At 39.1% G+C, this 12,845-nt stretch overlaps 1 protein-coding gene across 1 annotated transcript; it reads right to left on the bottom strand.

The window, feature by feature from the left end:
- Nucleotides 1-6,053: 6,053 nt before the first annotated feature.
- Nucleotides 6,054-7,624, bottom strand: LOC103697134 (uncharacterized). The gene is made up of 3 exons (XM_008778936.5): nucleotides 7,464-7,624; nucleotides 6,463-6,667; nucleotides 6,054-6,309 (listed from the first exon to the last, which is right to left on the bottom strand). The coding sequence occupies exons 1-3, from the start codon at nucleotides 7,498-7,500 to the stop codon at nucleotides 6,264-6,266; spliced, it is 288 nt and encodes a 95-aa protein (XP_008777158.3). The 5' UTR covers nucleotides 7,501-7,624; the 3' UTR covers nucleotides 6,054-6,263.
- Nucleotides 7,625-12,845: the final 5,221 nt, after the last annotated feature.

Genomic DNA, 12,845 nt, shown 5'->3' with positions numbered 1-12,845 from the left:
GCTCTATTTTTGTCTCTAACGGCTAGATCTTTGTTCCCACGCCATCCAAAGCTATAAAATTAAGGCGAGAGCTAGGGGAGAAGTTAAGGAAGAGGGAGAGAACACATAGGGAAGAGATTTCAAAGAGATTTCAAGAGAAACTCCCAAAAGCACAAAAGGGTCATTCAAAGCAAAAGAGAGAGAAGGAGAGCATCTTAGTGAATCCTAAGGCTTCTTCTCCAACTGTGTGCGGCCTCAGTGATCCTCTACCTCGTGCGAAATCAGAAGAGGGTCAAGTAAAGAAGAAGCCGAGTTCCCTCATCTACAAAACTTGTTTGAGGGCTTCTCTTTACTCTATTTGTTTACATTGTTATATCTGCTTGTTTAAGAAGCTTTGATTTGTTTTAAACTCTTGTTCTAATATCTTGTTGATTGAATCAAGGGGTTAAGGTTTGTTGGTGAGCCAAAGAAAAAACCAACGGTGTAAGGTTGTGGTTGGTGAACCGGGAAAAACCAACTGGGTTTGATTGTGAATCCGGAAAAACAATCGAGTGGTTCTAGTCGATGAGCCTGTGAAAACCGACCGAGTTCGTTGTGATCTCGTGAAAACAACAAGTTAGGTTGTGAGTTTGTAAAACAACCGGCTGTAATCTGAGGGATTATAGTGAAATTCTCAAGAGGTCTTGGGGAGTGGATGTAGGTGCTGGGATGCACCGAACCACTATACGTTTGTTGTGTTTGTGATGCTTTCTTTCATTGTTTAATTTTCTCACTTACTTACTTAGATAAATATCTAATTGAATTGCTTGCTTAACTCTTATCCGCGCATCCTTTAGTTGCAAGTATATTCAAATTGTTTAATCAAGTTTCATTTAATAAAACTGCATTAAGATTCATTGTATTGAAATACTTGCTTGGGGAAATATAGACTAATTATTTATTGAGTCCGCTGTTTAATAGTTTTAATCTTCATCAGGTTAGAATCAAACTGTTGCTAAGTTTAAATTCCACTGTGCATCTATACAACTTAGCTTAATTGATTGAAAAGTTTAGAAGTAGTTGAAAAGTTTTAAAAGGCTCAATTCACTCCCCCCTCTTGGGTTGTATCTACTGGGCAACACCTATCGACTTATAATCTGAGAAGCTAGTTTCAATAACGAGATACCGGTGATTAGAATAGTAGTATCTGTTATGCCTTGGGTTCGAAGCATGATTGATATATACTAAGCAAATTAATCATTTAGCAAGTTAATATATATCTCTACGTAAATCTATATACAGTTTTCAGAATATATTTTTTACCAGTACACACTACATGGCCGGATATTATGCACCAGGCAAATTAGTTATCTAACAAGCTAACGCACACTTTTAAGTAAATTAATATATAGTTTTTAGAATATGATGTTTATCGGTATCAGTACACAATATTACTATTTTCTAGTTTTGCCTAACATAAAAAATTATATGTGTACCATTTTTTTTGATTCTATAAACCTTTGGCGCAAAGGTTGTGGAAAAGAGATGGATTTGGTAGAGAAAAAAAAAATTCAGAAAGGAGGAGGAAGATCTCACCTATGGAAGAGATAGCTTGCCGAAAAAGAGGATGGATGAAGATATTTGAGGAGAAAAAATAAAAGGATGCCAGGCGGAATTTTCTTTCCTTCTTTTCTTTTCTTTTTAATCATGACACTGACAACTTCATTAGTTGAAGAAATTTCTAATTTTTAGTTTTTTCTTTAAAATTGGCACTAAAAGAAGAAAGGTAAAGTAAGGAGCCCATCTCTCTCTCTCTTTTTTTTTTTTTTCTGGTACCCTCTCATATGATTTTTGTTCTTACCTCCCAGTCTTCGTAATCTTCCTTGGGTGTTGCTAGTCTTAGGGAACTAAACTCAGCTTTATACATACTTTCTTATTAATAAATGAAGGATGGCTCGCCCTCCCATTTCATCCAAAAAAAAAAAAAAGAAAAATCGAAGCCCTATAGCCCCTCTTAGTTTAATATGCTGTGCATAACTTTGTGCACTCGGTGGAAGGGCTTTCGGGGCTTGCCTTCTGTCCTTAGTAGTTCCCATGCGCAAAAGAGGACCACACCTTTTCCCATTTGATTAATAGGTAGTGTAGCCCAATGTGCCCTGCTTGGTTTTCATTTAAGGTTGGTGGGAGGGAGTGATTGCTATGTTGCCGGGGTTTTGTAGCTAGGCTTCACCTCTTCCACTCCCTCTTCTAATCCAAAGTTAGAATAATAGCGAGGGCATTCACTGGGTGCACACACTTGCATCACCTCTAGCTAATCAATTAGGTCCTCTTTGGAAGAGCTGTTGCCAGTAGAGCTTTTGGAAGTAGGGCTTTCTGAAGCAGAGCTTTTATAAAAAGTTGTTTGTTATTTGGTAACTACATTTCTAAAGTGTTGTGGTATTTTAACATGTATTTGATAAATAAACTGAAAAAGTACTTTTGGTAAGACAAAATGACCATAAAGAATATTGCATAGTATTATACAATAGAGTATAATAAAATATAAGACGTATTAATACATAAATATAGAATATAATATAATATTACTGTAATGTAATATAATATTATTATAATATAGTACTATAACATTGTATACTATAGCATAATAATATAATATAATATTAAATTATTTAATATAACATATCAATGTATTATAATATAATGTAATATAATATTATATTTATAGTATAATATAATAATAAAGGTATAAAATATTATAATTATTAGTGTAAATTAATTGTTCATAATATAACATAATATTAAATTATTTAATATAACATATTAATGTATTATGATATAATGTAATATAATATTATATTTATAGTATAATACAATAATAAAGGTATAAAATATTATAATTATTAGTGTAAATTAATTTTTCATAATATAACATAATATTAAATTATTTAATATAACATATTAATGTATTATGATATAATGTAATATAATATTATATTTATAGTATAATACAATAATAAAGGTATAAAATATTATAATTATTAGTGTAAATTAATTTTTTAGGATTATAAAGGTACATTTTGTATAATTGTTATATTTTATCACGGATATTTTGGTCAAAAAAATAACTTTCCGATGAGGCCTAAAAATATTTTTTTGAAAAGCTCCAAAATGGAGCTTTTTTCAAAAAACTATTTTTAGCTTTCTGGAAATGCTAAAACAGTCTTTCGAAATTTTTACCAAACATCTTTTTTTATTGAAAAGTACTTTTGGAGAATCAGAAAGTATTTTTTGGTCTTCCAAAAGCTCCACCAAATGGAGCCTTAGAGTTGAGGTATAGACCATTTTTAGCCACATATCTGACTATTAGGTGTATTAATTCAGGGTTTATAGATGCAAAAACTTAACCTTGAAGGTTATAGTAAGAAACCCATAAGGCAGGAATATCAACTTAAGTGAAGCTTATGAGCTTTCGTAATTTATTGTGGCTTTATATAGGATATGTCAACTTAATTGAATATACAAGACTTAAGTCTTTAAATTATCTATTTTGTAGTTTATTGTGGCTTTCCATAGGATAGTTACGCTGCTATATGTATTGGTATTTAACCATTGAAGCAAATTTAATAGAAAAAGGAAAATCATGAAGGGAAAATTTTATATTATTTTCTAGGATATTAAAGGAGGATTATTTTCCTATTGCACAACTTGCAAATAAAAGCATGCAAACAGATTGAAACTATAAATGACCGAAACTTGTGTCCTTAGTACAAGAGCTAAGGCTTCTTGCTTTGCTTAACTAAAATCTTACACTTGAATACGTTAGAAAGAATAAACAGTTCCCATCCATTCATCAAAGTCAAAAATGATTGCACTTTATTCGTCTTCTTTACAATATTTTTTTTTTTATGTATATGAAAATATTTTTTTTGGGAAACTTAATACCAGGCCCTTTGTTTGACCAGATTCTAAGAGACAGTTCCTTGACTATTATCATTTAATTTTTAGTACCGCACACACTTATATACTCCATGTACATACTTATTTTTAGTTCTTGTACATAGTTATAATCAGTGTATGCACAATTATTTGTAATTGTGGACATATTAGAGAAAAAAAAAAGTGTACAACCACTAGGGATTGAGAATTAAAGAATTTTTGAAACTTCGGACGGATGTTGTAGTCCCAGTCAAGAGGTACTGAAAGTTATAGTCTATTTAATGGAGGGACCCCTTGGCCGCTCCTGCTCCTTCCATGTACCCGTTTTCCATTCCCTCTTCCCCATTGATCCCGCAGGATCTAGCAGGAACTTCCCCAAGTGGGCCCTAAATGTTGGAGTTGAATATGATGTTGCACAAGAAGTTATGTAGAGGATAAGATGGAGATTTCATTGGATAGCATGGATGATAAAGGGAAAAAATTATAAAGAAATGAGAAATTAGTTGTATTGTGGTTCCAAGTGTTGTATTCGTTGCAATGCTGGTGTGTATTCTTTATAAAAACATTTCAATTAGTCTTTGTTACGTCTCAAACTCGGCATACTGAAGTTCTACTTGAATTTGATGATTCTAGTATCTAACTATATCTACTATGTTTAATCCCCATCAAATTATTAGTCAAGAGGGAATGTGATTTGTTTCATAAATTTTTTGAAGGAAACAAATCTCCTGCATCTATGGACACACTACATGTGAAAATCCGAACAAGCATGTGTACTAGATAGATTTTAGATACTTACACAAGGTTACAGAACTCAAATAATACTTTTCAGCTAGTATTTTTGGGTGAGATCCTAGGTTGTTATTAATAGTATTAGAATAGATCCAGCCTATGGCTCATATGGACTAAGGGATACTATAAAATGGACCGGTTTGGGCTAACCATGAGCTGATTGTGATATTTATAATTGTATTTGAATGGATTTGGATCTTTAGCCTCGTGAGGACGTTAGTGCTTAAGTGGGAGGAGTATGTGAGGATCCGTACAGACGTGTATTTGGTCACATATCAGTTATGGAATGGATAGACCTTGAGTACTTATATAGGGCGAAGGAACCTAAGTAATACTTTCCAACTAGTCTTTTTGAGTGAGATCTTTGGTTGTTACTAATAGTATTAGAGTGAACCCAGCCTCTGACCTATATGGACTAGGGGACACTGCAGTACGGGATTGACCATAGGGTCAATTGTGGTATTTATGATTGGATTTTAATGATTTTGAACCTTAGCATGGCATGAACGCTTAGGCTTAAATAGAAAGAGTATATGAGGAATTGTATAGGTATGTAATTAGTTCGACATCGGCTATATACTAGGTAGATCTTGGGTACTTATACAGGACCAAGAAACCAAAATAATATTTTGCAGCTAATCTTTTTGGGTGAGGTCCTGGGTTGTGACACTACTTATGCATTTGTTCATATTTTTGGCCCTAATTTGGTCAATTAAGTTTGAGCCATCCTAACAATTAAGTTTGGTCAATTTCACAAGAAGAAATTGTTCTTCACTGTTGTCCATGAGATTATGAATACTCTTCTATTCCACTGTTCCTATCTTTCCATCCTGAATGAGAAAAGTTGTGAATCTTTTTGAATTTGTTTACTCCATCCTAAAGTAAGTCTTTATTATTCTTTTGATGGGTCCATACTGAGGGAGAAGAGTTGTGGTGAATATTTTTTAGTCCGTTTACTCCATCCTAAAGTTAGTCTTTATTATTCTTTTGATGTGTCCATAGTGGCATTAAAAGATGGAGACAAGGAAAAGCAGATAGCATCAATCAGCAACGTCTTCCTCAAAAATTTTTTCCGGAGGACTTTGAAGTGTTTTTTTGGTCATAGGATGTTGAACTGATGCAGAATATTTCCCATGGCACCGAGGAGTACTCTTCTCTTGCCTAATGTTTGCCTTAGTCAGAATTTCAACACCTCCATAGAAGGTAATGATAGGTTTAGAGTGATCATATTATTTTTAGTTTCCGAACTTCAAAGAGTCATGCTTTGATCAATAGAACCAATCTCATATGGATAGAGAAGATAAAGCTTGCAATTTAATATCTAGCTGATGACAGAAAAAGAACAATTGGCTATGGAAATCCAAGTATGCTCAAAAGAGAAGGAGCTATGCCATACAAATAAATCAAACTAACAGTACATTTCATGCTACAATATGAAAAAATAATAATCAGTCACATTTGCAATTCATGATGTCCCCCTCATGCTGACAAAGTGGTGTAACATCTATGAAGAGCTTAAAACGATCAAGATGAAAGCAATGCTGCGGAATAAATTGAAGGTTCCCTCTCCCTAAGCCTTAGAAGCACATATCAAGAACGCAGCAGCAGCACAAGGCAGCACAGCTGCAAAACAAGAAACACAAGCACAACTTGATCAGCACAATGCCAGTGTTCCACTGCAGAAGGAATCTATAGATTGTACAATGGAAATATCATATCAAAATCAAAACATCCCCTTAATCGATAAGGAAGGGGATCACAGCAGGAGCTCCTTACCATCCTTTCCAGAAGCCATCGCCACGGTTCTGAGTCTGTGCAGGAGCTGGTTGGGGATTTTCTCCCCCCTCCTTCATTGGATAGCTTGCCGGAGGAGGTGCAGCATAAGCTGGAGGGTATGCCTGCCCTGGGGGAGGGTATGCCTGCCCTGGAGGAGGGTACGCCTGCCCTGGGGGAGGGTAGGCATTGGCTGGCGGCGGATAAGCTGAAATATTTAAACCAATCATGGAAACAATAAGCAAGAAGCAAAATTTGTAAAGCATTAAATTACAATCTAATTTGACATTACCCAATCAAACGAATCTCAACGAAATTTTCCCTGGTCACATGATTTGTTGTCTTTTAACTTTCAGGAAAAACTCAGGGTCATGTATGTTCTTTGTTATGTTGTTGACCTTCAACAAAAACGTAGGTATTTTGCCCAACAAAAACCATTCTTATGTCAAACATATCAATGTCCTTGTTGTTGTTGTTGTTGTTGATATTTATTTTATTTAGTTATTTTTGGGTCTGGCAATTCCATGTTTTATTAGAGTGATCTGAAAAAAAAAGGACCGAATAAAATAATTGTGTTTCTTCATCAAAAACTAATTCTGTGTTTCTTCATCTAGGCCAATTCTCCGAAAACATCAACCCTACAAGTCCCTCAGACTACACTTCCTCCTACTTTTAATGGAGAATATATTTATCGAATCCATAAGCACCAACTAATGTCTAACATCCATATATACAAAAGACACAAAATACAGGATGGTCCATGCTTTAATTTTAATGCCCGACCCTAATGATTTGAGTCGATCTGATACCAAGGCATCAAATTTTCTAATTTCCTCAGCATCGACCAAGAATCCCCAAAACGTTTTTTCCTCCATCTTGTCATCAAGGAGCATGCACCACATTAATCTAGCCCAAAAGATTCTAGAATCAATTTCTCATTACCACAATCTCTACAAGAAGAAAGCAACCAATGCTATTAAGTAGCTCAAGAGAAAGAAGAGTACCTTGAGAAGGAGCCTGCTGCTGATCGTAGTAACTCATTATCGATGCTGATTAAAGTGAGTTACAGACCAAATAAAGGAAAGAAGATGAGATTGTCTTGAGCAGACTAGAGATATGAAGATGTGATGATGGGAAGGAGATCGAAGTGGTTGACCATTAAATAAGCATAGATTCCTTAGTGCACAAGGTTTCCCGGTCCAATGATCTGTCTCTTCGAAACGCGTAAAGATTAGTATATTAGCAAAGAATAGAAACGCCACGATCAACGTCTTATTAAAAGAAAGAAACGCGGAGCGATTTAAGGTGGCGGTGGGAACGCGTTGTATCTGAGCTTGTGGCAGGACATGAAAAACCGGTCCATGGTGCCGACTTCCGGCGACTGGAAACGCGGAACGAGGTATAGTTTTTGTCGTTAGTTTTTATTTTTATTTGGTAATAGGTTGGAGGACGGCATGGGCTAGCTTTGGGATTCACGGAAACGTACGTAGGAGGCTTTGTTTGGCCCGGGGTGGGGGGGACGGGGACGCGTTTATCAGCTCTCAACCGCTCCAAGCCTTGGATGGGTGGGTAAGACATTGGTATGCCATGACGTGGAGGACACTGCTGCAAGTGGATTGGGTAGGATGGAAACAAGGTTATGTGGATGCATGGTTCAAAGTTTCTGATTTGGTTTTTAGTGGAGAATATAGTAGGTGAAGCTTCAAAGAAGATCTATAGGATAAGTACACCCCATCAGCTCTAGATAGAGAGAGGAGTTGGTCACCGGATTATCCTCAGCTCTGTGTTGCCAAAGAGGAACAAAAATCCATTGATGCACACATTAGGGAAGATTGCATGAAGCGGTTTTCCTTTTTTTTTTTTTTTTGCCGGATATCTTATGGCATACATATTAAATTAAAAATCAAACCTACTAATAAAGTCTCTGCATCCTGTAACTTTAAAAAAAAAAAAGAACATGAAGCATCATCCATGAGGCTATTCACATGTATTAATTCCTCTTTTCTTCCTCATAATGCTATCCTTCCATCTCTATTCATCCGTGAGGCCTCCCTCCTCCTTCCCGAGTCTCTTTCTCCTTCTTCAAAATATGGAATCCCTTCCTTCCCTTGGTCATGGGCTGTGTTTACTAGTGCAGTACATTGCTAGGTGATAAACACCTAACAAATTAGTCATTTAACGACTCGTATATACTTCTAGACGAATTGATACATAGTTTTCAGAATATCGTATTCACTGTTATATAGTACATATCCAGATGTTACATACTCGATGGACTTTTGATACATACTTTAAGCTTCTTCGATACATAATTAGTAGTGATCCAATACATATATCCAAACAAATCAATACACATCTAAGTAAATTGATCCATAGTTTTCAAAATATCATGTTTACTAATGCATAGTTCATGTCCAAGTAATACACACTCGATGAATTTCTAGTACATACTGATGCCGGACCAAGTTTTAAATGGAAGAAGGAGAAGAGGGGAAGAGAAGGAGGAAGAAGAAGAGAAGAAGGAGAAGGGAGGAGAAGAGAAGAAGAGGAGACGTGGGGAAAAGAAATCTTTAATTCTTCATTAACCCTAATCATGAGAATAGTCCCTTTTATATAGGGCCCAAATACACAATTTGCATAAACCCCCTTACACAACAATAAATCCTAATAAGCCCACAAATAACACAAATAAACCACAAATAAGTCCTAAAATGCAAATAAACCCAGAAATAAAATAAACCACAAATAAATCCCTAAATGCAAATAAACCCAGAAATAAAATAAAATAAATATGCAAATAAATGCGTCTGGCTCAATCCGGAGGCTTAGGATCATCTGGATGAAGGGCTCTGATGTCCCCATCAACTCCTCCCGGGTGAGAAAAACTCGACCCCGTCGAGTACAAGTCTGGTCGGCTGTCGTACTGCTCCATAAGATCGGGGTCAAGGCGCTGTAACTGTGCTCTGGAAATCCACGTCACATCAGACTTTGGTCGACCTTTCCACCGAACAAGGTAACGTTGGTAACTACCATTCCTGGTTGAAATAACCTGCTCATCCAATATATGTTCTATTTGTTCTCTGCGTGCATGAGATTTGGAAGGTGGTGGCTCAACAGCAGGTAAGAGGTCAGGGTGTCCAACATGGGTAGGTATATCAATAAAGGGGTCAGAAGGCATGAATATTAACTTTTTGTATGGGACTAAATCTTCAATATTAAATGTCGCACTAATCCCATAGTCATCAGGAAGATCCACAACATATGCATTCGAACTGGTTTTCTTTAAGATTTTGAACAGTTCTGCACTACAAGTTTGCAATTTCTTAAACGTTTCTGAAGAAAGTCGTTCAAATCTAATTCTTATCATGACGTAATCTCTTTCACTTAACTCATTATAACGTCTGGTTAAATCAGCAAGGGATTTATATTTTAAGTTATTAAAGTGACTAAAATTGCTGATTTCTTGATGCAATGAATATGGATGTGATGCAATTGATTGTGCAGACTCAACGACTCTATACTGATGAGACATGAAAGACAAGTCTATGGATTGCCTAGGTTTGTAATCATGCACCACTTCGAATGGACTCATACCTATGGACTTGTTAACCGAACTATGATATGCAAACTCAATTGTCGATAATATTAAATCCCAGGTCCTAGCATATGCATTTGGGTTGAGCCTATGATGTGGAAGGTTGGGCAGAAATACTCCGGGAACTAGATCAATTGCGTGTTGGATATCATGTATCGGAGAAAGTGCATCCGGAAGATCATCAGGGACTACGTCATTAAACTCCTCTAGAAGGAAAACTACTATAGGGGAATATTCAAGATTGGACTCCACATGGGTATCTTTAGCTACAAGTGCCAATTCAGGTGACTGGCTCTCAATATCTGTCACTACCTCTTCCACAGTAGTGATGTGAAATGATTTGGTTGTACTTAGATCAATAGTCTCCCTTTGGGAATCATTTTGGACAAAATCTAATTCTATAGGTTCGTCTTCAAAGTCTTCTTCATAGTCTTCTATATTTGGTTCATAGACTTCTTCAACATATTCGACCTCTTGGCTCCTAACTTCTGGTTCAGTAATCAGGTAAGTTCTAATAGGACATTGGGATTCTATGTGGTCGAATTGTTGACACATTGAGCATTGGGTTTGGTGCCCAAGAGAATGGGGAAGGATTACAGGTGGTGCAACCAAACCGATTTTAGGTTGGGCTGCAACAGGGGTTGGCGGTGTAGGGGTCCTAGAATTTTGCCTGAGCTCACGGATCTCTTGTGTGAATTCCTTGTATCCAGCCCGTATGGCAACGATCTGTTCCTTGATAGACCTCAAAATGTCGGAATTCATGGTAGTTACAGGGGTTTTAGGTTGACTGAAATAGTACTCCATATCACTACAGGTTGACATGCAATGATGACACTAGGTGATGATGTGAAATGCAGTGTCACTAATGAAACCCTAATAATTATGATGCAGGACAACCTACTAATGCAATCTATTATGATTTCAGAAATTAGCAAGTCTTCACAATAATAACTTAAAATTTAAATGTTGCTGATTTTTACTTCGGTTATTCAGAATTAAGGATTAAGATTATTCAATTTAAGAAATTAGATTGCAATCAAGTAGTACAGTTGTTCTGATCCTAAATCAATCCGATCGAATAATGTTGAGAAACGTCCTGTTACGTGCTAATTTAATGTCAAGATTTAAAGGGTAATAGGACGGGTTCGGAAGTGAAAGGTTCAATGTTCTGAATTATAACAGCAATATAAGTTTTCAAAATGTGGCTATCATGCAAGAGAACTAGAACATAATTAAATGAGCAATCCCAAGAAAAGTGGAAACCTTACTACCTGTCGTGAAGTAGGCGATCAGAGTCATTCGCTCGTGGCTTTTCAAGCAATGGAGACGTCGTCGGATGCAATGCAGGAACTCAGTGGTGTTGATTGCTAAATCCAGACTGTTGCACGATTGAAGTGGACGCCGAGGAGATATGAACGGCTGGAGGTTGAAGCTGTGGAGAGGGGATGCTGCTGGCGCACGGGTTGATGAAGAGCCTGCTGGGGTTGATGTGGGGACTGGTTGGCCTTTGGGCCTCTGGATGGGCTTGAAGTGATGGCCCCGAGGGCCTCTGTCTGCAGGTCAGAAAGAGGGGGAAAGGAGGGGTTCCGGTGGGGTGAACGGGGAGTTGGTTTTTGGTGAGGGGCGATGGCCGGTGAGGAAGATGGAGGAGGTTGTTACAGCGGTGACGGTGGCGTAGTGGCGGTGAAGGGAGGGCGGAGCGCGAGGGCGGAAGCTTCGGCGGCGTTGACGGCGAAGGCTGAAGCCGGTGGCCGCAGTCAAGGAGACGCTGCGGTCGGCCGGAGCGGCGGAGCAGAGGGAGCGGCGGAGCAGAGTAAGCGGCAGGCGGGTGGCGGCGGAGCTGCTGCGACGGCGGAGGCGGACTGCGACGGTGGTAGGAGGGGTTGGGCGGCGCGGTGGAGGCAGACAGCGAAGAAAGAAGGGGATGGTGGCTTCGGCCGGTGGAGCGGAAGCGGCGAAGGGTGGGCGGCGCGCGGCGGAACTCGGCGGCGGCACGGGTGGAGCGGCGCTCAAGGGCGGCGGCGCGGCGTGCGGCCAGAGAAGACGAACAGAGGTAGGTTTTTTTTTTTTTTTTTTCCTTTTTTTTTAACTCAGACCCGTTAGGATTCGGGTTAATGGGTTTGACCCGCTCCGAAAACCCATTAAGGGTCCATCACGTGCAAGTCACATGCGTAGCTTTTTTTTTCTCTTTTTTTTTTTTTTTTTTTTTTTTGAAGGGGGAACGGATCGGGCTAGTGGGGAGTGGGTTAACGGGTTTTGCTCTTACCCGTTAGGGCTGATGGTCTTCAACCTCCCGACGGTTCGGGAGGGCGGGTCGTTCCTTGCGGCGGCGGCTGCGGGGACGGGCTGCGGCGGGGCTCTGCGGCGACGGACGGCGGCCAGTCACGGTGGCGGCCGAAGGCGGCTTCCGGCGGTGCAGGCGGAAGCGGGGTGGCGCTGCGGGCGGTCTGCTCGTCGGCGGAATTCGGCGGCGGGGAGTCGGCGCGACGCAGAGGTGGGGAAGATCTTCCTATGGTGGTTCGGGCGTTGCTGGCGGCGACTGATGGCGGCGGTGGAGGCGAGCACGGGCGTGATGACTGGTGGGAAGGGGGAAGGGGGAACGAGTAGATGGGAACCTGGCTGATGGGGCTCGGGTGACGTCTGGAGCTCAGGTGAGGTCTGGCGGTGGCGCAGGCGGAGGATGGAGGCGGCGCGGCTCGACGGTGGAAAGGGGTTTTCCTTTCTCCTCTGGTTTGAACCGAGAGAGAAAGAGAGAGATTCCTTTTTTTTTTTTTTTATGAGCACCGAGGGA

This window comes from Phoenix dactylifera, chromosome 14, assembly GCF_051530095.1.
Source record: "Phoenix dactylifera cultivar Ajwa chromosome 14, Ajwa_hap1_PhDact_Kaust_v1.1, whole genome shotgun sequence".
Lineage (NCBI taxonomy): Eukaryota > Viridiplantae > Streptophyta > Magnoliopsida > Arecales > Arecaceae > Phoenix > Phoenix dactylifera.
Note: the sequence above shows the minus strand (reverse complement) of the source record. Positions and strands in the feature narration are given on the sequence as shown.

Bases quoted from the DNA above. Each gene is read 5' to 3' on its own strand.
- LOC103697134 (XM_008778936.5), bottom strand. From the start codon at position 7,500: ATGAGTTACTACGATCAGCAGCAGGCTCCTTCTCAAG. The intron at 6,668-7,463 runs GTACTCTTCTTT...TAAATATTTCAG, and splicing joins GCAGCAGGCTCCTTCTCAAG to CTTATCCGCCGCCAGCCAAT. The intron at 6,310-6,462 runs GTAAGGAGCTCC...CTTGTTTTGCAG, and splicing joins GATGGCTTCTGGAAAGGATG to CTGTGCTGCCTTGTGCTGCT.